The 25,539-nt window shown below is 41.3% G+C and overlaps 1 protein-coding gene across 4 annotated transcripts; it reads right to left on the reverse strand.

Annotated features, from left to right (window-relative positions):
• Window positions 1-3,177: 3,177 nt before the first annotated feature.
• kcnc2 (potassium voltage-gated channel, Shaw-related subfamily, member 2) lies at window positions 3,178-25,539 on the reverse strand. Of its 4 annotated transcripts, XM_061269140.1 has the most exons (5): window positions 24,718-25,539; window positions 7,844-8,777; window positions 7,555-7,725; window positions 5,484-5,578; window positions 3,178-4,987 (listed from the first exon to the last, which is right to left on the reverse strand). In XM_061269140.1, the coding sequence occupies exons 1-4, from the start codon at window positions 25,276-25,278 to the stop codon at window positions 5,517-5,519; spliced, it is 1,728 nt and encodes a 575-aa protein (XP_061125124.1). In that variant the 5' UTR covers window positions 25,279-25,539; the 3' UTR covers window positions 3,178-4,987; window positions 5,484-5,516. The 4 variants fall into 4 exon arrangements, with proteins under 4 accessions (XP_061125124.1, XP_061125122.1, XP_061125123.1 ...); XM_061269138.1 differs by lacking the exon at window positions 5,484-5,578; XM_061269139.1 differs by having other exon boundaries at window positions 3,178-5,578.

Raw genomic sequence — 25,539 nt, forward strand, 5'->3', positions numbered from 1 at the left:
AGTGAGCTAGAATTATTTAGTGGGTGCAACACCAAAACCAGCGATTTACAAAATGTGCTGTGTGGAAAAAAAAATCACTGTTTGCATGCATGTTTTGAGTTTAAAAGAAACAATTGATTTACCTTTGATTGGAGACATTGAAGATTATTTCCATAGTTGGTATGTTGGAGGTTGAGCCACAAAAAAACAATCATTGGTGAGCCAGGTTGATTGCAAATCCAAAATGGAGAAACTGCAAAAACAAGGAGCACAAAAAACAAAGACAGAACAAAAACAAACAGAAGACAAGCACACCTGGACAGAATAAAGAGGAAGCTGATTGGTGGAGACACAAGGAAGGGGCGGGGCAAATACAGGTGGAATGGAATGAGACTGGAAAGCAATCCAGATTAGAATTTGAAATGCTGTTAAATGAAATAAAACAACTGCTTTTTGATTACTCCAAGTCATAATTCAAAATGAACTCAAAGGTCAAGCAAACATTTGAGAAGTGAATTTTATGTTGCGTAGCAACTGCCGAGCTGTAAAACTCAACACAGTCTGAATTAAATTGGGTACAAAAATGTTTTTTTCTACAAAACAAGAAAACAGATATTTTCGTTTCGACAATTATCTCCTTCCATAAACAAGAAGGACTCGTCTCATTTCAAGTGACAAATTCATCCCCCATGCCACCAGGAGACAATTTTAGATTCCAAATGAACTCAATCATCAATCAAAGTGGAAATGTTATGACTTTTAATTGGACTGTTATAACCCTAAAAAAATGATTGCTTTCTTTAACAGTGAACAGAGTTTTTCCTCCACCTCTTGCTGTGCACTTCCCGGTGCCAACTGATGAAAAGCTTTCATACCTCTGCAACACGGCAAATCCGCCAAGCTAAATTTAGCACGCTAACACGAGTGTCGCTCGCTCGCCTGATGCAACCTTACGCACCGGCTTACCTTTGCTTGACTGGCTCATTAAGACGCTGTTGGGTGCAACCAGTCTATGATCTCTCACCACTCGGTGACATGGAGGCAGATGAGCCGGATGAGAGACTTCTGCTGATCAATTGGAGCGTCTGAACTAAATATTTAATCGTGTTTTTCTTGCCCGTCAACTCAGTGTGCGCTCTTTATATCGTCATGTTAGCATGCGGCATTGTTAGCATGCGGCCTTGCTAGCAGTGTTGCCAAAGTAGGCTGAGTTACTGTACTGATTACGTGCTTTTAAAAGTCACTTAGACACAAATTACTCAATATTAAAAGTAACTACCGTATTTTCCGGACTATAAGGCGTACCTAAAAACCTAACATTTTCTCAAAAGCCGACAGTGCGCCTTATAGTCCGGTGCGCCTTATATATGGACCGAATTCCTAAATTTAAACTGGCATGTCATGAAATCAATCATAAGTGGCCCGCTGAAGACTATGAATCATGAATCAAAAAGACTATGGATCATTATTTTGTGATTATAAAGTAATTTGCTGTGTCTGAAGTTGAAATATAAAAGATAAAATGGAGAATGATTTGATTTGGATTAAAAATCTGACATGATGCATTAATGGTACACCTTATAGTCCGGTGCGCCTTATATAAGGACAAAGTTTTAAAATGGGCCATTTATTGAAGGTGCGCCTTATAGTCCGGTGCGCCTTATAGTCTGGAAAATACGGTAAATTAGATTACAAGTTACTTTAATAATTACAACCCTGTTTAAGATATAAACACCTCTTTTTGTGCATTTTTAACTGTGAAATGATTTGGCCTGTGACAAAAATGAGTTTGACACCCCGCTTCCTGTGACTAAAGAAACGCTAAATATAAACGGAGTACACATAAGTATCCCACGTGCTCAGAGGGCGTAAAGTGTTGTAATGGGCAGCTGAAGAGCGGGCATGCTTTCTGCTCAGGCACACACATCACATCCCGCTGCGTCTTTACAGCTCATTTTGTTTTCTACTTCCTGAAGATAATTTTAGTTAACCCCGCTGAATTAATGCCGTCATTTCCAGAGTCCCTAGCTTATCCCACCTAATAATACCCTCGCGGTTGACAGTGAGGTGCTCCGTGTGAGTAATTTAGAGTGTTGCCGTGGCTTTTTAAGTACACGTGCGGAATAAAGGCAATAAATGGAGCCCCCACTTTACCGGCACCTGAGTCACTCTGCGCTCTACGGCGGCCTCATTACACGGCACTTAACGGGATTTAAATGTCACGTCGTGCTATGACACATCTTGTTTTGCTACGGGAAAGACAAAGGTTTGGCATCACTGCTGTGTTTTTATCAAAGCAGTTTAAAGATGTAATGAGGTGTCACTATACACACGGAATTAATTCTGAATGATGATTTAATATTGTGTTGTTGTTTTTTTAAAGGTCATCTTCCAAATAAACATAAAAATTAAAATGACTTTTTCCCCACTTGTTAAGGGCACTAATGTAAAATTCAAAATTTGAGATTTCTGCTCTTTTGTTTCATTTTAAGAAACTCCTCCTGCCCCCTTACCGGGCATGGGAGTTAGTTGTGGGTGGACGTAGGATGCAGAGGGTTCATTTTCCTTGAATAAAACACACTCCCAGCTCCGACTGTTTACATCTCCGTGGCACGTCTGTGGCTGTTTCCATGGTAACCCGAGTAAAGAATGCCTCAGAGATCCAGTGCCCCAAACGGTGCTTAATGTGAGACGTGAGTTGAAAAGTGAAGAGGTGAGAACGAAAGGGCAAGGGAGCAAAATGGCCAAGTGTGCAAATCTGTTGATGAAACGTACCCAAATAAATAGATAGATAAATAAATAAACAAATAAATCAATAAATTCAATGTCTGGGTTTCCATATCTTAAAAGACAATGCAGTGATTGTCTTTGTGGGCAGATTAGATTGACATAGCAACACAGAGATTTTTACCTGATTGGACAAAAAATTACATGTTGACATACGAAGGAAAATAATGGACTGTGGGGAATGTATTAAATAAATACAATTAAATAATAAAAATAATTAATCATATAATATAATACTAAAAATAAATGAAAATCACTTCACTTAAATGATTGAACACTCACCTGTATCATGTTGACAAATAATAAAAAAAACATTATTCGTGTCAAAGAATGCCCACATTTTTATAATTCACAATTCCACGAACATCCCACATTGTATTGAGAATTAAAACGAGAAACCGAAGCCACTCATTAAAAGATAAATAGTTTATGTGAATCTTTCACATAGTTTCCACTTTTCAACATGATATACAATGTCAATTTTTTTTAAACCTTAGACACAACGGTTCTTTTTTTTCTTTTCAGCATGCACTTCAGAATGCCAGCGAAGGCTCCACGAATACAGACTCGAAACTAGAATTTGTCCTCACGATAAAACATACAAAACGTGAACTCGGATCAAAAAGCTCGACACGTTTGAAGACACAGTGGAGAATGAAGCACAGCGTTGGACTACCATGACTTTCACAGGATAGGTCCATGAACACAGTAAGACACAAAAATACATATTCTGGATTCAGAAAAATAAACCGTTTTTTTTTTTTCTTCAAGTTACAACATCCTAAAAATACGCAAAGAACGATACTCCTTTGTCAAATTCAAGAGTAAAGCAGCACAAGGAGGATTGTGGGCCACCTGACAGTCCTCGTCATCATTCGTCTCGATTTTCTACGATAATCACAGTGTGGATTGGCGCTTTCGAGATCTTAGATTATTGCAAATCTAACAAGGAGCATTAGGGCCACTCTTGGACTCCGCCAGGGATGTCAAACTCATTTTTGTTCCGTAGTTTTCTTCCATTTATTTAAGCAGAGGGGGATAGGTAATAAAAAGTGCTTGTAATATCTTAAAGAAGATCATTTGCAATTTTTGGTATCTCAGCAGGAAACTTGTACATAATCTACTTTTGCGGGGCACATAAAATGATGCGGTGGGCCCGATCTGAGCCCCCGAGCCTCGGGTTTGACACCCGCGGTCTAGTCCAGCATATTAAAAAGGAAATAAAAGCCGATTCCAAACAAGTCCAATGGAGTAATTTCTTAGGATTAATTTTATTTTCTGAATTAAAAAATATATAGAAAATAAAATACAGTTGCAATATTAATTTTATTCTCATAATTCTCCTTTTCAGTGTGGCCCTAATACACCTTTTTATTACAAAACTCTGTTTAGGTTCAAGGAGTTGCTACTGTGCAACCATTCTAGAAGTCCCACTTATTTTTTTTTTTTATAAGATTGGTAAATTTCTGCTACACATTTACTCCAGATCCAGAACCCCCCCTCCCCATTGGATACATTTTGAAGAATCAACTGATTTTAGCCACCACTGAGTCATGAGGAGTCATCTGGTCAAAATCATTTGGTTCATTTGCAGCACTAACGCAGGGTCATTGCATGTTCAATGCACAGCGGGAGACTTCTACAATGGCGCTTGCATCACGATGGGGGTGTGGGGGGGTCTTACAACTCATCCGTTTCTGTGCTAATCCCAAAAGTGACAACATCAAAAGTCCACCGAAATGACCTTTCAAAAATGATCTCAATAGGATACGCACGTACATAAACACACAGCAGAGCGTTTTAACCGACTTGAAATTGACCAAAAAGCAGAGATGACTTAGCACAGTTGTCTCTCGATACTGAATATACTGGATGTTGGTAATATGAAAACACTCCATTTTAGAACACAAAGTGCCTCAACTAATACACTTATTGCAAGGGAAGAGGGAGGGGGGGTTACCATAGCGAGATTTGAGTGTCTTGACGGTGCAACTTAGCAACCAAATGCCATGGGTGACTTATTTACACAAGTCTATGGGAGCAGGTGTCCTGTTGGCTTTGGCTCAGGATTAAATGCTTTGTCACAGTCCTCCTGAATTCTCGACGGAAGCTCCTCCTCCGTGTGCCGAGCGGGAAGCCGTCTCCTAGTGGTTTTTACGTCGACTTCCTCCTTTATTGTCCTGTAGGAGTGGCTGGAATGCCTCCAAATGGGGTCGTCCCACTGCAATAGGTCCTCAGATTGTTATACAGTCTCACCCCGGGGGGAGGGGGGGGTACATAAAACCAAAATTTTCAACCTGTCTTCATCAGAAATCTTGCCATGCAGGTTGTATTTTTTTTTTTTTTGCGTGCACAAGAACGAAACAGTGTATTACTATTGTTGTGTTTCAGATGGAAGTGATCAATAATTTACTCAAAAGACAAGGAGGATTTTTTTTTTGCTCATTTTAGTTGATTTTATGTTGGCCAATCTATGTGCAAAAAAAGCATCATCTGCAAGCCAGTTGCTAGGCAACCATTTGCTACTGGTAGTAATGGAGGAATGGGTGAGGTCCAAGTTTGTAAGCCTACACCTGTTGGAGCACACTGGAGAATTTATTACACAGTTGAATTTAAAATAAAGGTTATTGAACGACCTCCATCTTTAAGTGCATACAACCAAAAAAAATGTTGAGGGGGTTTTCGCATCGGACCCACAGACCCATGCAGAGGGTTACCTTTCTGCCAAGGCGCTGGTTTTCCCAAAGCCATTAAGATAGAACGCCACTCTCTGCTTGTGTGAAACCAGTAAACACCACCTCTTTGCAGTTATCTACGAGTGAACAACCAGAAACATATGTCCATATATGTGCAGTCATGTGGAAAAGGAAGGACAAACCGTCTTTCTTGATTCATCACTGGAAATTCTAAAAAGTTACAAAAATTATCTCTGGAATATTTTAACAATTGTATTTAATGCCAATGTGAGTAGAATCATAAAATCTCCCCATTTCTGATGTCAAGTTGTTCGGGAATTTATTGAGGCTGACTCAACAGCGCCTCTGCAGGTTGAAGCCAGGTACTGCACTCCGGTCCTGATACTTAAAACCAAATCAAAAGCCGGTGTCCAGTACTTCCTTTTCCACATGGCGGCATATATATGATATTTTCACAGTGTGCTTGATGAGGTCGCCCCTGGTAACATGGCTTGCAGACGACCATGATTTACAGAGTGGAGTCCATGCAAAAACATGAGCAAGTGAAGAAGTTGACAAATGTGTGTGACAAACGCTAAGAGAAAAAAACAAAATTAAATGACAATAAAATGAAGCTGTTATATATATTTTTTTTCACTGGAAGCACATCTTTTCCCTCTGGGTATGGAAATAGAGCGACATCTAATATCCCTGATTATAAACATGTCTTTTATTAAATGTTATGGCTGCTACTACGAAAGCCATCAGTCAGTTTTTATTGCAATATGACAATATGAAATGAAAAAAAAAGGGAAACTTCAAGTGACACAGGAGGATGTGTCACAGCCAAGCACACTCAGGCTGATCAGTCTTTGCTACAGGTCTAGCCGCGATATCTAATATAGTTCACTTTGTGATTGGATATGGAGAGGGTAATGCAAAAAAAGTGCGGCGACGCCGGACGTCTCACAGGATGGAGGGAATAGGGGATCGGGAGCGCCGAAGCGGGCAGGGTGATCCGTAGGGTGAGGTGACGGGAGACAACCTCAGGGTGCTACCAGCCATGCCCGCTATGTTGTTTAAGCTTCGAGATTTCTCGTAGCCTTCGGATGGGGCGTGACAAAGAAGTGAGGGTGGTGGTGGGGGGACATGAACACACACAGGCAGGCAGGCAGGCAGGCAGGCATCCAAGTCCAGGCCGAGTGAACCATGGCAAGACAGGAGACAGGAGTGAAACAGAGCAACTATAACATTGTGTATGGTGAGAGCATGCACAGATTATTTCCCCGAACAATCACAATAAACCACAATAAGTTAATCAATACTTTCTTGGGGTCACAGATTTTTTTTTAGGGTGTATACGGTCTTGAATGACAGCTAACTAGTATTAGCAAACATAATCGTACCAAACTAACGTTAGCCTAAAAACGAGTGTCCGCTAGCTAGTGTTAGCAAACATAATCTTACTGTTACCAAACTCACATTAGCCTAAAAAACAGCATAAACTAGCAAAGGTTAGCAAACAATCTTATTAATGTTACCAAAGGCTAAAAAACTGTGTAAGCTAGCTGGTGTTAGCAAAAATAATGTTACCAAACTCACATTAGCAAAATAATAATAATGCAAATAAAATACTGAATTAATTTTCTCGCTTTTCGATTTTCAATTGCCCACTGAAAATAAATACTGTAGTACCCAAACAAGCTAGCGGTTTTGTTTTTATCTCCATTGCTAAACTACGATAAAATTATTGCTCGACTACACTGATTTTCTTCAAGAGTATGAAACTAACCCCTCTCTGAGCAGGCGGTCTTTTAACTGCTGGCCCATGGACCCAAGCCATCAATTTTCATCAGTGAATTTGTTACAAGTTTAATAACTACCCTCACAGCAACGTCTCCTCATATCCCCCTAATGGTGGGCTTTAAATATTCATATAGGTAATTCAAACAGATGTCTTTTAAAGCTATCTTGGATTGCATTGGCATAGCGAACCTCCCGATACTTGCCGAGTAGTAATTATTGAAATTCCTTGTCACTAATTAAAAATAGAAGGATACCAGACACGATTGTAGTCAGGTAAAAATAAAAACGCAGTACATAGAATGCATACCTGTTTTTCTTAGGCTCCCATCTGCAGGACAGTTGTAATCGCTAGCAGCAAGTAGAAAACATGTCCCCCCACTTCGGCGGTCCTGTTCCCGGGTACTCGACCTTCGCATGGGGACCCTCTCCTCTGGAGACATGGTCAGGTCGCTGCCCCCGCTACAGTCCGCCGACAGAACTGCGAGCGGTAATGACCATGTCATACACACTCCAACGTTAACGCTAGAATTGTTGTATCGGTTTATGAGTTGGTTACAATTCATTTCAACGAGAGAAGTTGTCCCACATGGGCTTACCTGAGCGGTTGCGTTCAAGTACCCGGCCGCCTTTGACGTGGCACAGGTCGCCTGGAGTGCTGTTGCAGGTGGTGGTGAGATCAGTTTTGCAGTAAGTCGGGGATCCTCCCTGTACTGCCTGAGGAATATGTTTCTTCCGCTTCTTTGGGAGCTTCTGCTTGGCCATGGCCAGGGAGTAGTACATCCCAAAGTTATTGACGATAACAGGCACGGGCATGGCTATCGTAAGGACTCCCGCCAAAGCGCACAATGCGCCCACGACCATGCCGGACCAGGTCTTTGGATACATGTCGCCATATCCCAGAGTGGTCATGGTCACCACGGCCCACCAGAAGCCGATGGGAATGTTCTTGAACTTGGTGTGGAGGCTCGCCGTCGGATCATTGGGCTTAGCGCCAATGCGTTCGGCGTAATAGATCATAGTGGCAAATATTAACACTCCCAATGCCAGGAAGATGATAAGCAGCAGGAATTCATTGGTGCTAGCTCGTAGCGTATGACCCAGCACTCGAAGTCCTACAAAGTGACGGGTGAGCTTGAAGATACGCAGGATACGAACAAAACGCACCACCCTGAGGAATCCCAACACATCCTTGGCAGCTTTTGAGGAAAGGCCGCTCAGGCCTACTTCCAAATAGAAAGGCAGTATAGCCACAAAGTCGATGATATTGAGGAGACTCTTAACAAATTCCAACTTGACCGGGCAGAAGGTCACCCGTACCAGGAATTCGATGGTGAACCAGATGACGCAAACTCCTTCCACATATATGAGCGCGGGGTCAGTCTCTATCTCGTATTGAGGTCCCAAATCGGGCAGACTGCTGTTCCGCATCGCCTCCGTCTTGTTGATGACGGTATGGAACGCCTCATGGGTCTCCAAGCAAAAGGTAGTGATGGAAACCAGGATGAAGAACAAAGATGCAAAGGCAATAAACTGCAGGAGAGAAGAGAAACACACAAGGCTCAGTTTATTTGACCCGATAGATTGGCTAAGCCTCCTTAGAAAAATCAAGATAAATCATTAATTCTTGAGCTAGAGAGTAAACCCAGACAAGTTTAATTAACTTGCTTCAATTTAAATTGCCTCCAGAGAGGGATACAATCTATTAGCAAGTGAAACAAACAGGCACTTTTCTCCGCGCTACGTGTTGACATGAGGTACGGGAATACGTAGGATTCTGTTTTTAACCACCATTGTTGGCGATTTCCACCACCATCAAGTGAGATTATAAATAGCAATGATGCTGGGAGTCATTATGCGCTTGAGAAGTAACAAGAAAGCTCTCAGGGTAAACACAATTTAACTTTTAGCTAACGAAATACTCTTATAGACAAAGAGAGACTACTCGGCGGAAAAAACATTTCCAGCCCATGTGAGCGAAAATACAAGTTTCCGTGGCTTTTAGAGAGAATTATTATATTCATACAACAAACCAGAAAAAGCCTATGACTAATTCAGAGACTGCAGACAATACAGCTTGGCTTTTTTATACAGATGAAACATTGTTATACTTTTTCAAGTAAAGTGCATGTAAACATTTCATCGGAGTTAAAATCAGGGTATGGATTTTTCCTCATTTTTGGAAATGTCCAATTCTCCAGTTGGCAGCAAGGGGCACCTGATCGGTTGCTACTTTTAGCACACGATTGTGAGTCATCGTTGTTATTATCCAGGAGGGTCTTCAAATGGGTGATTCTCAGTATGGTCTGGGAGTAAGACACGAGAGCCCAAAAATTAACTCATTTAAACTCATCTAAGAATATATTCAAGAAATAGTGCATGGAACTAACGTGAAAAATATATTTATAAAATATTTATATTATAACAAATATTTAATATTTACATTAAAAAATATATATATAAATACATAAGTAAATATTTATAAATATAAATATTAAATTTATATTTATAAATAAATACATATATTTAACATTCGTTTATAAAAATAAAACTCTTCACCATGATTGTCACGTACATATTTGGGTATAAAAATATTTCTTAGCTCTAGGATCAAAATAGAAATAGCTTTTTTATACAAATGCCAAGAATATGATTGATGGTGTAAATATCATAATGAAAAATGTTTTATCAGAAGTTAACTTACTGCCGTAAACAAAGTCAATGTCATATTTAAATGCACTGCTAAGTTTTTCTTAGGCACTAAATCAACGTCAAAGACACAACAAAGCACTTAATTATATTACGTATTGTCTACCCCAAAAGTGACAGTCAAATCAACATCGCTTTCATTTATTTGACCCTTTTAGATGCAGTTGACGGGGGGGAGTGACTGATATGTCCTTTTGTTTATTCATGGTGCTCTTAACCGTCACACTCGCCGGGAGTCACATTGAGGACGGATTGCTAAGCGTGTGTACTCTGCAGATTAAAGTTGAAGAAAGACAAAAATAACGCAACATAAATAGAGATATTGAGGTCACTCTGGACTTGATAGAGAGGAGACTTTTTTTTTGCATAAACGAATTCAGTCAAAATCATCAGCTGTACACGAGTGGTAGGATCCGTTTCCTAATCAAGGAATTATATTTCAATTTAAATCCAAAAAAATATTTTGGCTGACACCCACCACCCTCATATTTGTTTATGACTTTAAAAGGCCGGGCCTGACCTGGTGAGTGACGTGGGAGCCAGCAAATGCGTGTCAAACAAGCTGCCTCTGAATTTAAAAAAAAAAAAAATTCTCATATTTTCTGTAATTAATGAATGGAAAAATGAACGTGCTAAATTACATCTATTAATCTATTAAATCCGCTTTGGCATGCTGTGTAATCGCGGCAGGTCTGGAGGAGGGAACGACTCACGCTGAGAAACAGGCATGATGTCAATTTTTTTTCTTTTTTAATCTGGTTCTAAAATTAAACACCGGTTAAACCAATATTATGTTGTGCATTTCACTGAATGGCTCATTAAAGCTCATTGTTGCATAATTTAACTACCACGTAATTGACTTCCATCTCTTCTCATTCTATAGAGACCAGCCTGGATAATATAAGGTTGTATTGAAACAAAAGGAAGCTGAAAATAAAAAGCCCGGGAGAAAAAGGTCCCAGAATATCCAACAGAGGAAATTTTCCTTTCATCAAACACCATGCGGCACACGTCTTCCCTTGATCAGCTGCCGCCATGGTAACACCACCTTCATCTTTTTTTTTTTTGTACAGCTCAAGATGCTGAATTGGACGATGCAGTATGGGACGATGAACAGTTTTGTGCTATGTCTTGTATTCTGTTTATATCAATGGGTGCTGCTGTTTTTGTTAGCAAAAGAGTTCCTCCTATACTGTAAGACTTCAGAAGAATTTTGAGGAGCAGCTTTGCTCACCCCACCCCAACTTCCTGCTGCACCAATGCCAAGTCTGGCTTCCGTTACCGTGACGACCGAGGGCAAGGGGTACAACCGGAACAAAAAGCCCTGACTGTATTTCCATCTCCGAGCTGCCATATTCTCCCCCTCAATTGTAACGTGAATCCATCGCAGTGTAATGTTTGCCCATTAACGAGCATGACAATGAAGTGACATCAATAGACGAGCGGCACCATAAAAAAAAAAAACAGAAGCAAAGAAAACATTTCGAAGCCACTGCACATGACAAAAGGATTTGCTGATCCCCTTGTTGTCTCCCATCATTGTCTCCTGCTGTCGCTCCCACAAACACACACAAACACACACACCTCATTATACAGCCGTGCCGTGACATGACAGCCAGCTCGCTAGGGGAACGCTGCTAAACCCATATTGCTTTTGGCAGCCAATTGTTTTCCACGGCTTAAAAAAAATAGCCTTTCAAAAATGTCTCTGCTCATTTGACTAATTCATTTTCGTTTTAATCTGATGTTTTAAGTGGGGGTAAAAGCTTCTGTCGACTTGTCACTGTCACACAGGGTCAATAGAAAGGCCAATTTGGACGACTGGAGGTAATAATACAGTGGTGCTTTGACTTAAGAGTTTAAATTGCCATGTGACCACACTCGGAACTCAAAACATCTTATATTGTCAGTTTACGTATTGCTACGTCTTTTGTGTTAAAATGTTGCTTACACCACAGTATCGATGCTAATTCATTAGCTCATTTAAGAGCTACTTCAGTGTGCTAGCATTAAGCTAGCAAACTTTTGCAATACAATAATTGTGTGTTTTGTTGACATAAATTTTCTGTTGAATTAAACAAGAATGGAAGGAATAGATATGACAAAGCGTCAACGAACGTACAGTATTCATCCATTGAGACTAAATAAATGCTACGTTACAGCCTCCGAGTCAGATAAAAATAATGTCTTGACAGTCCCGGGGAGACTGCGATACTAAATATAACTCGGTCTCACTCGCGCTCTTTTTTGTGTTCACGTTTCATGTTAATATTTCAGCAGCTTGCCTATAGCTGACACGTGCCGTTGATTCATGACAGCGTGGGTTGATGTTTATACGAGAGTTCAGCGACATGCGCAACAAATGTGTCGATGCCACGAAGGCGGCTGGTTAAGGGTTAGCGGTGGCTAACGCTAACCCCAAAATTTTCAGTGAAGCTAACACAATAAAATGCTCCGTTTCAGATTTCTAAGAATAATTTAGATTAGCCTTTAGATGCCTAATTAAGATATTGTACTATGCCAGTGGAAGGAATGAAATAATTTTTAACGGCCTTGATCTCGACATTAAAACATCTTTCCTCTCTTCTAAATGCCACATTTGGGATTTGAAAGTAATACTTCCCCATCCAGCCCCAGTCTTCACTAAAAAGTTGTGATGGAGTTTCCCACTGACGGGCCCAATTTTCAATAAAAGACACAACCGTTTAATTTGATGTGTTTAAATCCCAGCTCCCAAAACCCGGGAGACTAAAGTTGACATTAATCACATTTCAAGGCGAGGACACATCTGAAAGTCTGACGGGATAATCTGAAACAGGGGAGGGATCAGAAAGACGTGGCCTGGATGGCAGACGTGCGGCCTCATTAGACCTCGTCTTGATATTTTAATAGCCGGCAGCATGTCTGAGTCGTGAAGCGGTTGCCGCTTTTGACAACAGGATCAGAAGAAATGAGTAAAATATACTATGACGGATAAAAACCAGTCCATGTAGATTAATTTGTCACTTATTAAAAAACTGCCATCCAACTGAATCTAAATATAACAACTGTTGAGTCCGTTTTGTTAGCTTAATGCTAGCAAACAACGCAAAACACCATATATGGGCTAACGATTAGCATCTACGTTATAATTCTTGACGTCACAGATACTTGATGATGGAACAATAAAACTAACATGTATTTTTTACCATCTTTAATCTATTTTTTACGTTACAACTGAGGTTTGACGTTCTAGAGCTAATTTTAGTTTCTACTCAGTCTCTTTGGCGTAGCAAACGATGTGTGCTATTTACCTTTGTGTGTCGAAACGAGATGTCTGTGGACGTCTTTCGCTGTCATGATTAAAAGCCTAGTTGGCAGGCATTTGCTCAGCCCTCCCATGATTTCCTGAATACATGAATATATTATTGTCATTAAAAAGGAAAACGTGCAATTACACGCAGAGTGGAAATGAAAGTACTAAGTGAAACAAGGCGAGCACAAGCGCGATACATCTTCCTTATTGTGTGACCACGCTCAAGGACACACACACACACTTTCCTCAAGTCTCTTGAGTGCCTACCCGTCCATCATATGTGAAATTCGGAATTAGATGTAACAAGATGGCGGCAAAGAGCGACAGGTCTAAATGAAACTCCTCAACTTATTTTAACATAGTTCTTCGATATGAGTTTTTGGGTGACTAAGGAGCATAGAAAGAAAAATATAAACCTGCAAAACTCAATGCTATGTGGAAATATCGCATAAAGAAATAAATAATAAATAAATAGCAGATCTTTTACTTTGGTCTGCTCCATTCACTGACATAGTGCATGGCAGCAGCTCAGCGTTATTCAACATCTTTGCCGAGAGATGAGGTAGGGACATCTTCTGTTGCTATGACGATGAGGAATGGGAAAGCGGCGGTTGCGGCGCGTTGTGACAAAAGACAGAAGATGATCCGACAAAGCCCGTACCGATCGAGCTCGAGCTGAGCTGGATTTTGATGCGTCTTGACAAAGCAACAAGTGAGCACAAACTTGGAACAGTGGTCTTTGCCACTATGATGTCAAAATGGAGAAAATTCATTCAGATGCTTTGTATGTGTTCATATATGAGCCAAAACAAAACAAAAAAATGGCTAAAAAAAAATTAGTTGACGGCAATTGACGTAGCTGGCACTCCTCGTTAAATTTTCCATTATAGTATTTCATGTCAACGGCACTCAAAGAGTTAAAAAGCAACTTTAAATTTTGTATTTTAAAGGTTTCCAACCCAAAATAATTCGGGAACTTTTTTTTCCCAGCCTTACTCATTACTGCCACCTGCAGAATCGGAATGAAACGAAAGCCGCGACTGCTTTTCACATTTGTAAATTTACCGTCGGTGCGGAATAACTGGCTGACGTATAAATTATTCACATTCTGGGCTGTTTTAAGGCCACAAATAAAAATCTTGTTTTGCTTGGGGATCAAAAAATACATTTAACAAAAATGTGTAATTAATTTTGGTACCCAATTAAACTGATATTTTATCTATTGTCCAGATCAATAAACCAGAACTGCTGACAGACAACAGTAGTTTTAGCATTATGCTTCTACTTTTGGATCAAACCCTCAGAGAACAGTCACATTTATTCAAATATGCAATGACAAAGTGCCAAAACGCTCCCTGGAATCAAACTTACCATTAGTGCAGTGCTTCTCAATTATTTTCTGTTACGCCCCCCCCTAGCAAGAAGAAAACTATTCGCGCCCCCCCTCCCCACCGTGACTATCCTAACTTGTCTTGTAAGTCGTAAAATGTTGCACTGTCGCAAACGTGACAGAAGTAACAATGAGAGCGCCACTGCCCCCTGCTGTAGTAAACGCGCAATTACACTTTATTCTAGTACTGCCAAGAAAAAAGCCTGTTCCCCAGGGTCACACGCGCCCCCCCAGGAATAGCACCGCGCCCCCCAAGGGGGGCGCGCCCCACTATTTGAGAAGCACTGCATTAGTGCAATAATTGCATTTCTGTCTGAAAGCTGATTAGATAAAAAGCCTCGGAAACAAGGAGACAGCAGTAGAGAGGCAACCGACCGCAAGGAAGGGAGCTGGCCATGCTCAAAAAAAAAAGAAAAAAAAAGGGAGGCATGAAAAATGGAAGACAAAAGCAGATTACAGACATGGTGAAAGAAAAGAGCGAGACAATCGAGTGACGATAATGAATGTTGCCGCTCATTGTGGCTCGCTCGGATTCTGACCGTCCATTGTCCGACTATTGCTCTTTAAATAATACAGATAAAATGGAAAAGCTCTCATCGCCCGCGTCCATTAATCCAAATTGCACTCTGTTCTGGAAGAAAAATGTCTTTAATGATTCATGAAGCGGCTCCCATTACTATCAAACAGACTGGCAGAGTAGCAGCGCTATGCAACCAGTGAAAAGTTACGCATTTTTAATGTTTAAGTATTTAAAAAGACGAGTCATACGGGGGCAGTTTTTTTCGTTACCTGTAATCAAACACAATGTAAAAAAAAATACATATATTTAGAATAAAAATTTTACTTCAACTCAATCGACATTGTGCTGCTCCTTTGCGTGTGTATGTCTTGGCCACAAGGGGGCAGTATATATTATTTTATCTTACAGCTCATATCTTGAAACACTTTTAATGTACACATTGGGCCTAACATTTTGAATTAAAAAAATTCCTTCCATCATCCACATACCAGTTTTTAGCACACATGCTAACATTTGAGCTTCACGAGTAGACTGGAGCAGCCCACCAGCGGATATTTATCAACACCGGCCATTATGGCTGAACTTATCTGGCGTTTCGCATCGAGTTAAGGCCAATTACCCTGGAGGAAGCGAGCGGAGCCCTGGCAAAATAGAACCGACTTCGAAGAGGAGCACACAAACAGAGAACACAGCCCCGAAGCAATGATTATTACACAAAACACTTCTCTACATGAACTCGAGACGTATAATAAAACTAAAAATAACTCTCTGCGAACCCTGTGGCGAAATAAACAAGGTATTATTTTACTCTGAGTTAATATAGATTTTTTTTAACAGTTATTCTGCATTGGAATTCTCAACGATAGAAATTCTGAACACTGTACAGATTTTTAGTCTATGGGGAAAAAAAAAATATTCGCTGGTAAGAATCCCCAGATGGAGAGGTGAAGAAATGAAGACAGCAATGATAAAAACATTGCATTGTTTCCCCTGAAGGTGACAAAGATATAAGCAAGGCGACAATAGATAGAGTGACGAGATTGATGTTCGCATGAAACGAATTGCCAAAGGCGAGAACTGTAACACGTTGGAGGATATGAGAAGACATTTGTGGACAAGCACAAATGAGTTCAATAAAGGGGGGTAAAAAAAAAAACGGTTCTCAGAGCGTACGGTTTTGTTTTTTTAGGTTTTGGCTCACCATTGTGTCTGGGTGTCACCTTCTGCCATGAAAGCATGCCAAGGAAAACAAACACTAATCCCTCCCTAGACTCTCCACTGGGTTTGTGATTTCCAAATTCTCCCAACTCAAGGTCACTGCCATCCATGGTCAGGCAGACAGAGAAAGTGGGAGGCGGCTTGTAAACTCAAGGATATAAATTGTTAGCAAGTCATAATTTGCCATATTGTGGTTATAAATTGGAAGAATTGCACATTGTGGATTTTAAAAGCAACAAAATGTGTCTAAACTGGATTAAACTGGAAAGTTTTCGAATAAAAAGGAGGACATATGTTGCCAGAGGCTTCCCATACTCCAGGGGGACCAAAAAAAACCACTTCATATGCACTTTAATAGAATAGATCATTTTTTTTGTATTTATTATTTTATTTTAATGTTCGGATGACGTGATATCTCAAGGCTGTTTGTGTCTTGAGGTTCAGTTAGTTCCTCCTGTTGACAAATGATCAGAGTCTGACCTCCCGCTGAAGCCATTTCACACTTTAACTCTATTCATAAACGTTCTAAAAATAAACCTTTTTGTATCAAACGTAGCACATCTCTGGAGGAAGGCGGGGATAAAAAAAAAAAAAAAAGAAAAGCCATGTGAGTAAAGTAGTGCAATTAACACAAGTGCGGGGTTCTGGAAAAATATACAAAATTATATATACAAATACGTCTCTCGATGTAATTTGCCGTTTTATGTCAAATATGTTGCAAGTTCCTTCAAAGGAAACCAAAAATGAGAGAAAGCTCGACTTTCCTATAATTGTGATTGTTTGATTCCCCTCGCCCCCTTTAAAGAGCCGTCTAAGAATACCCTTCTGATGGGAACAAAAAAACCTGAATGTAGGCCAAGTCAGTGAGGCACAGTCGAGGGGAAGCCAAGAGACTTGGCCAGATTTGAGTTCATTATCCCCAGTGAGTCTGTTTTTTTTTTTTTTTTTGACCCAGCCCGTTTCTGATTGATCGTCTCGTCTGGCTCAACAGGTGGCTGGCCATTGGCTCCCACGGAACCCATACTTAGAATAGTACCAGTTTTAAAAAATAGAGATCTGGTGGTTATGACCTTTTTTGGTGGTCTCCGAGATCATGGAAAATTTTTGGTTCCCAGGAAAACACAGAAACTTCAAAAACCAAGGATACCGAGGTAAATAAAGTTTCGGATTAGTGTCTACGTATTAAGAGATGAAAGCTACCCCGCCTAAATGTCTGGATACAAACACTCTCATTGAGTAATTATTAACACAGAGACGGAAGATATCCCAGGCGACTCGGGCTCAGACAAATGTATCTGCCTTGGCCCAGCTGCATACATTATTGGAACATTACGAAGCACTGGGTGTCCCATCCGCATAAAAATTGATGTGTAATCATCTTTGCTCTGTGACTTTGTCCGTCTTTGCGACAGCTCCAAACTTCTCCTGATAGATCGGCCCTAGACGTAAATCAATAATAGATCGGTGATCAGATTGAATGACCTTTTTTTTTTTGATCGACCCTAAATCCCGAAGAAGACATGATCTGCAACTGAGACCAAGACTCAACTAAACTTGGAAATTGTAATTGGCACGTCTGGATGACTCAGAAAATAATTACCTCTATTCGATCCCTAACTCGTAAAACTTGACCTTTTCTCAGGGTCTAATCACTCTTGCCTTGTTCGGCCGTCTTCCATTCCTAACATGACAGTTTTACAAGTCCTTCTTGTCATTGCCGCCAGTATTCTCCGTCATTAAACATGAATGGTTACAGACTAGTTGGAAAGAATGATCACGATCAAGCCACTTGAGGAAACTTGAAGCCAATACGATTTAATTTGTCCAGAGAACTTCCACTACTAGTGTAGAAAACAAAACAAAAATAGAGCAAAGGTTGTTTTGTTTTTTTATCTGATGATGACCAGAAGTGCAGCTGCAAAAGTCGGTCCTCTTTCCGTATTGAGTAATGTGACTCATCCTACCATTCCCCGTTGCGCTACTTTAGACTAAAGATGAAAAATAGACCTCTCGAAAATATCCAGTCATTTCATCAAACACCTCCCCTTGAAAATAAAACAACAACAGTTATTGTTTGGGTGAATTGAGGTCCCTCACACACAGACAAACCAATCATTTTGACTGAGTAAAGCCAAAAATAGTAGGACAGTTCCGACTTGGAAGAACGGACAATTAAAATGTCCCGGATTAAGACGACTTGATTTAATATACCAATAAAATTTGGTCACGGAAATAATCTTGTGACTCGAGGTATTGTAAAATCACAACTGAGACCACACGTTATTTCCACATTAAGTTTAAGTAGAAAGGTTTTCGATGCTTCAACGCTGGTCTCTTACAGTCACTTGCGTAACCTAATTCATCACAACCGATAAAGAACTTCATGAATCAGAGAGGTTGAAGGAACATTAGCGGTAGCGAATTAGCCCCCGCGGCTAGTATACAGTGGCTCGTAATAACGTTTCCACAGGCCCTGAGCAGGACAGAGACACCTTTTTGTGGTAGCTAAGCATGTACGGTATATTTTTGTCAACGTCATCCCACGATCAATACAGTACACAGGAAGTGCATTAGCATTGCGGTGTGACGGCGGGAGTGGGAGAGCAAAAGCTTGCCCAGATGGCGTCAAGGCAGGGCAGCGCCACTATTGCTAACCTCCCGCCGTTTGGCGGACGAAGATCAAAACGGGGTGAAACGATTGTTGTGATAACTATAGCGACGGAAAAGGTTAGCTTAATTTCCAAATGGTTAGGTATGTTTTTTTTTTTTTTTTTTAAATCCTTATATGTTGTTCATTTACCATACACGAAAAGCTCTTCCTCGCCACAAATTAGGTTGCTCACCACTGACCACTTACGATGATCCCGATTCCCCATTTCCGTCTTTGGTAGACGGTTCTAATGGAACACGAGTTGTGGTTTGAGGCGGATCAAAAACATAATTGTCAGCGTCTGATGAGAGGGTTATATTTGAGTGTTGGTGTTTTGAGTATGATCAGAGACGGTACGGTATTTAAAGGTGATATCGTTAAAGGTACGAATTGAATTCGTACATTCTGCATAAATAGTGGAGTGATGCAGAATGGCGGTATGATGGGCTAGCATAAACGTAGATACTTGTTCGAAAAAAAAATGGGATTCAACTCCGAAAGATCAAGAAATGTAGTACAAAAAATAGAAAAAAAAATGCAGTTATTTTTTTCTAAACTTCGAGAAAGTTAGCTTTAGCTCAATTATACTGTCCTAGCAGTGTTAGCTAAAATGGCTACATTAGCTATTGCTAACAGCTGTAAAAACAAAAAACATCGGATCAAAGGTGACGATGACAAATCGCAGGAAGCGAAGGAAACCCCAAAACTGCAGAGTCATTGCGTGTCCTACGATATCACTTTCACCCAGATACTGAACCGGGACCGATTTGGAAGCAAATAATTTGACTTTGGAAGGATTACACATTTATGCTCACTGTAGCTATAAATCCATCCTTGATCCTGGAGTTTCAGCCACAGGCCTTCTCGGATGTCACTGTGACTCGAGCTCAATGACATGAAGCTATTCCGATGCCGGCCGATTAAAATGGACTCGTAAGAGTGAAATTTCATTCGACATTCTGCTCTCGGTAGTAATACTTTGACACTCCTTGTTAGAGAGCGAGCGGAGTCAGGGATGAACATCATCCTCTGCCTGGGAGTCTGATGAGCAGGTCTCGAGGGTCATTTGGGTCACCGCAAGTCTGAATTCAGTAGAGAATTACTAATAGGGTTGCTTCTGCCTGGTTGCTATCACTGAATCGTAAAAAAAAAATTAGAGGGACTAAAGTCTGCTGCGAGAATTTCCATTATTATTATCAAATTGAGTTGTGTGGAGGGAGAAGCAGTACTTGACTTTCAAATGTAAATATTTTTCACTACTACATAAAGAAAAAAAGAGTTTCAGGCAATTTTCCATTTCTACGATACGTTCGTGGTATGCGAGTCTCAAGAAACGCATATGAGCCTGACAGTGAGAATTTCCATTATCCCTTGAAAGGAGCGAGCCTCCGGGTTGTGCAAAACGGTGCGGAAAAAATGAAAACTTTTAGTCCATCTGAATGTCCTTGAGAAACATTCCGTCTTTCGGAAAAAAATACCAAACGTATGAATTATTCACGTCAACATATGGCTGATAGCTCTTATGAATTTCAACACAGAGGTATCGCTTCACCGCCTCTGCTGGTGGTCCGAGCGTTCATAAATGCATGATAGAACTAAAAGCACATCGACTGTATATCTGAAAATGGCAACGGAAATTTCCATAGACAAATTATAATTACGGTAAAAATCATTTTTTGTCATGTAATGCAATACAGTGATCCCTCGCTACTTCGCGTTTCGTTTATCGCGGCTTCACTACATCGCGGATTTCTTTTCAAAATTAAAAATCAAAATAAAACTTCTAAATTGAGGACACGTGTCTAACCTTCAGGACAATGTAGCATTGCTCCAAATACTCGTTCACATTCCTTTAGAAGTCCGTTTTCGCATGTTAGCACGATCGCGAATAAGCATCGTTCCGCTAACTCGTTAGCCTGCCCAGTACTTCTTGTTGGTGACCGTACTTCGCGGATTTCACTTATCGCGGGTGGTTTTTGGAACCAATAAAAAGATGTGTTGACTGCCCCCTATATGTCAAGACTGGAATTAAATCTTGACTGATTCCAAAAATATTTCTTGTGGTTTTAAAAATCCCACAATAAAGTCAGCACCAAACGTTGCTACGTTGAGACAAACGATCCACATCAATGAATAAATAAATCTTGCTTGCTGCCAAATTTGGCGCATGACTTGTGATGCCAAATAATTTAAAAGTTCCTTTGCAAGTGAGTGAGCAAGTTTTGCATTTGAGGAGCATGAGGAGAGACGACAGACGAGGCAGGGAGTGCGAAAGCCTCGACGGGACGCCGTATATAGCCGGCAACTGCAAAGGAACGATTCCATTCATGCGTAGTGAACTGGTCGCTTTGATTAACTATCCAACAGACCTCTCTCTAATATTTTCCGGATGTAAACAGATGCCTGATACAGTATCAGAATTTGTTTTCCTGGAATTCTGCGTCCATTTTTTTGTCCATATAAATAGAATCACAGATATCAAAATGCCAGGAAGCAAACATTACAGTATCATCAACAATGACTCATAGCACAATGCTAGCGTCAGTGTGCCGAGTCCTTATCCAGCCGTGCCCGCTGCTCCATTACACCAAGCTGTTATAGTTAACAGCATGGGCGTGCCACCATGATTGGCGGAGCGGATTAACGTGACTGACAGCGGCTGGCAACGTTCCCAGCGGCGTGCAATAACCGCCTACGCTAGGACAGCTAGCTTGGCCTAGCTGGCCGTCAGGGCTCGCTGCTGTAGCGAGGTCTCGGCATCTGTTCCCGCCTCGGAGGATGTGTGACGGGATTGGACATGGTTTTCAAAATGGCCGAAAGCTTCCAAACAACAGTGTAGCTACTTAAGCTAAGCTTAAGATCAGGGGAGGCTTTGAGAATAATTGTCAATTTGTTTTGTATTTGTGAAGCCCTTTGAGACTGCTTGTGATTTTGGGCTATATAAATAAACTTGACTTGACTTAAATAGTGCCAGCAATTTGTTAGCATTGCTAACTTATATAGCGCAAGTGAGTATGCTTGTTTTACATCTATCATGTTTTAAAAATGTACTAATTAATACTATTGATGAGCCTCATGTGAGGATCATTATTTGTTTTGAATAATTCAACAACTGAATACAATCGTCTATGTACCTTAGTTTCGTAATTGTGAACATGCTAGCTGCACGATGTTGATGCTTTATGAGCCTCTTTGTTTTGCTAGTCTCTAAATAGCTCAGGTTCACTGGACAGAAAAAAAAAATGGACTTGCATCCTCATTCTTGTATTAAAAATTTCGAACGAGTTCAAGACATGCTTCATCCTGATCGTTTTCACACGTCAACACTTCCAGTTTCAGCTGTGAGTAAGAGTGTATCACTCAGATGGAATCGGTGAAATGCTCATCTGTCAGTCTAGTTCTGAACTCCGACTAAAAGATATTCATGTCAGAAAAAGCTGACTCACACGGATATGTCAACCGGTCCTAATTTTATGGCGCCAGAAGAATGATTCCCAGCTGTGTATTGACCCTGCTATCGCTTTTTGTGCTTGGTCAGGATGTGCGCTACTTTAACCGATGCGTCCGTTGATGCGTTTGGCCTTTCTTGTCGGGTTAATAAACAGAAACTGTTGTTTTCGACTTCTTCGCGGAAGGACCTTACTTCAATTTACTTGAGTTTTGTTTAGTTTAGATAAGGTTTCGGTGAATGCGTCACGCGCCAACGCGCATCATTTCCAAAACTAACAAGCTAGCACGTCAGGGGTAACCGAGCAATAAGGGCGTTCATGGTCGAGCAGGTTTCTGAAATCAATCCGTTTCACAGAGCAGACGGATCTGAATGAAAACAGGCCGCCGTGATGACGTTGCCATGACAACTCGGAGGCTGAGCGTGCAGCCCGGCTTTGGTTTCTTCAGGCGTGCGGCAGGCGGCACCCAGACGGGTTGGATTTTCTTTAACCTCTTAAGTGGAAGAAAGCAAGCGGCGGTCTCGGATGAGATCATAGACGGACGGGGATGGGAAGCGGACATAGGGGGGGTGCGTGGGTGAGGGTGAGGCATGTGAGGCTAAAGAGACAGAGGGGGAGGGGGGGGCGACTACGAGACAGGCAGTAAAATCCCCACCTCCGAGCAGATATGGAAAATGATATCGGTGGCGTTTGTTATTTATCTTAGTTTGTTACCGTCACAAGTTTGTTCCCGTCACAGCCAAAGAAATATGAGGGACAAGCACACCTTACTGATGTGTGTGTGTGTGTGTGGTTGTGTGTACATGTGTTTATGTGTGTGTGTGTATATATATATATATATAATTTGTACAATATTACACATTTATTCTTGTAATTATCCTCCTAAAATAACTTTATTTTCATAATATTCAACTCTATTTTCAACTTTACTGAATTCAGAAGTCTGTAGTCAGTTTGAAGGCGATTGCAAACAGATCGGAGAGGCTGCGCGTGAGAGGGAAGCGCGAGCAGGACGGCTACAACAATAGAAACAGCGTGGGGAGCCCACGGAAACACGATTGCTGGCACCGGCGCTTGCGAGCAAGTTCGTTAAAGGGACAGTCGTGCACTTTTGGGTTTCGGCCTCGCCTGGAGACACAAACGCATGTGTCATCGCAACTTATGTGTCTGTTTACGGATAATCAGAATTAGAAAGGTTAGTTAATTAGTTAACCGAAAGAGGAAGTTGAGTTCAAATGTACGCAGCTCCGATTACAGCCAACTGGAGAGGTATCTTAGCAACACCCAATATCTAGAGGAGGCTGGTCACCTTTTGTCCGGATTGTAATTTTTGTGTAAATATTAGCGGCATATGGCTAACACAGTTCATCGTTTGCTTTACCAACAATCGGGCACATCGTTAAAATCGTCTTAGGTAGAAAAGTAGAATTTGTTTGCTTGTGATCAGTAGTGCATTATGTGAGGTTTGATTAAAATTAGTGTGCTTGTCGAATAAGAATTTAATTTAATCATTCGTCAATTTTTATTGATCTCAGAGAGCCGTCACGTCGATAAAAATCACCCACCGCTGTCGACTAAAATGAACGTCACAACTTCACACTCAGGCGTTTTAATGACACATGACCAAAGCTGGAAAACAGGTTAGGGGAAGCTATGAGAGCTCGAAGTTCTACAGATCTAATCGGTTGGATTGGAATCGATGGATAATTTGCATTTTATGCAAAATTGGCGATTGATCAGATTCACAAACTAGATTAAAGCAAACACAATCTTGTTCACTCAAGGTAGGTTCTCTGCTGCCAACCTTAATCACGTTTTTTTTTCCTGATTTTTCCAAATTTTTCTAATTTCAAAATAAAATGATATATTTAATTTTTTACTCACACACATTTTCCGCATATTAAATGTTTATCAGCATTTTGGGGGAAAGGATCTAATTGCCATTATTTTTTCACAATGCAATTGCATTGATGCATGAATTTTGATTAGCCAAACATTAACTAGCATAACCAAGGGTTGATGTTTGAACAAAATTTCAAATTTAAAATTAATTCTGTTGCACTAAGCATAATATTACAGTGGCTTAATGTAATATCAACTTTTTGGGACTTCAACCATCACGTGATTTATGAACACTTGGTCCTACTATTCTACTAGACTTTGATGGTGGTTATTCTAAACACAAATGTTTTTTGGGAGGTGTCAAAAAGTTTAAGAAGCACTGTTCTCCGCGCGTCCATACCCTGGCAGCCCTGGAGGAGTAAGGGTCCTCGAAGAGGTTCCAAACCACCGGCTGCCACTTTCTCCACAAGCTTCCGCCACTCCCGTCTGCCGCCACGTCCTCGATGCCGAGCCTCTTGCCCACGTCGTCGTCCTCCTGCTCCCCGGTGTCCACGTTGAGCTCAAACACGTCCAGCGCCTCCTCGGCGTCGCGGTGCTGCCGGTACGTCATCCAGCAGCACGGCTCCACGTCCGTCTCGTCGATGCCCCAAAAGGAGAGCTCCTCCTCGAACAGCGGTCCGCAAACATCCGCCGGGCAGTGGAGCTTACCGGTGCGGTAGTAGTTGAGCACGTAGGCGAAGACGCCCGGGTGGCGGTCGAAGAAGTACTCGTTGGTCCGCGCGTTGTACTCGATGAAGCCGGGGACTTGTTGCAGCTGATCCAACACCGAGCCGATGTCCGAGTCGGAGGCGAGCAGGGCCAGGCGCGTCCCCGGTAGGGTTTTCAGGGTGCTTTTGTACGTTTCGTGCCTGGTGCCCCCGACGTTGAGGATTATCCTCTCGTTGTCGTCAAACTTGCCCATCGCTCGGGATCAGACATGACTCGATGGAGAAGCGGGTGGAAGTTGAGCGAGACACGCACCCGCGGGTCCACGGTCCTGATGCTGGGCGGTCAAAAAGGTCCGTTTGGGTTGCCGGTCTCATCCGCTTGACGCCCTTGAGAGTGTTGAGTTAGGGAAAACGCAAAGGTGCCCATTGTTGTGGCACGGACTGAGTCAGGACGACGGTGGCGTTTACGCGCGTCTCCTCCTCCTCTTCTTCATTCTCATCCGCCCTTGCCCTCC

The sequence above is a fragment of the Syngnathus typhle genome, linkage group LG21 (genome assembly GCF_033458585.1).
Source record: "Syngnathus typhle isolate RoL2023-S1 ecotype Sweden linkage group LG21, RoL_Styp_1.0, whole genome shotgun sequence".
Classification (NCBI taxonomy): Eukaryota; Metazoa; Chordata; class Actinopteri; order Syngnathiformes; family Syngnathidae; genus Syngnathus; species Syngnathus typhle.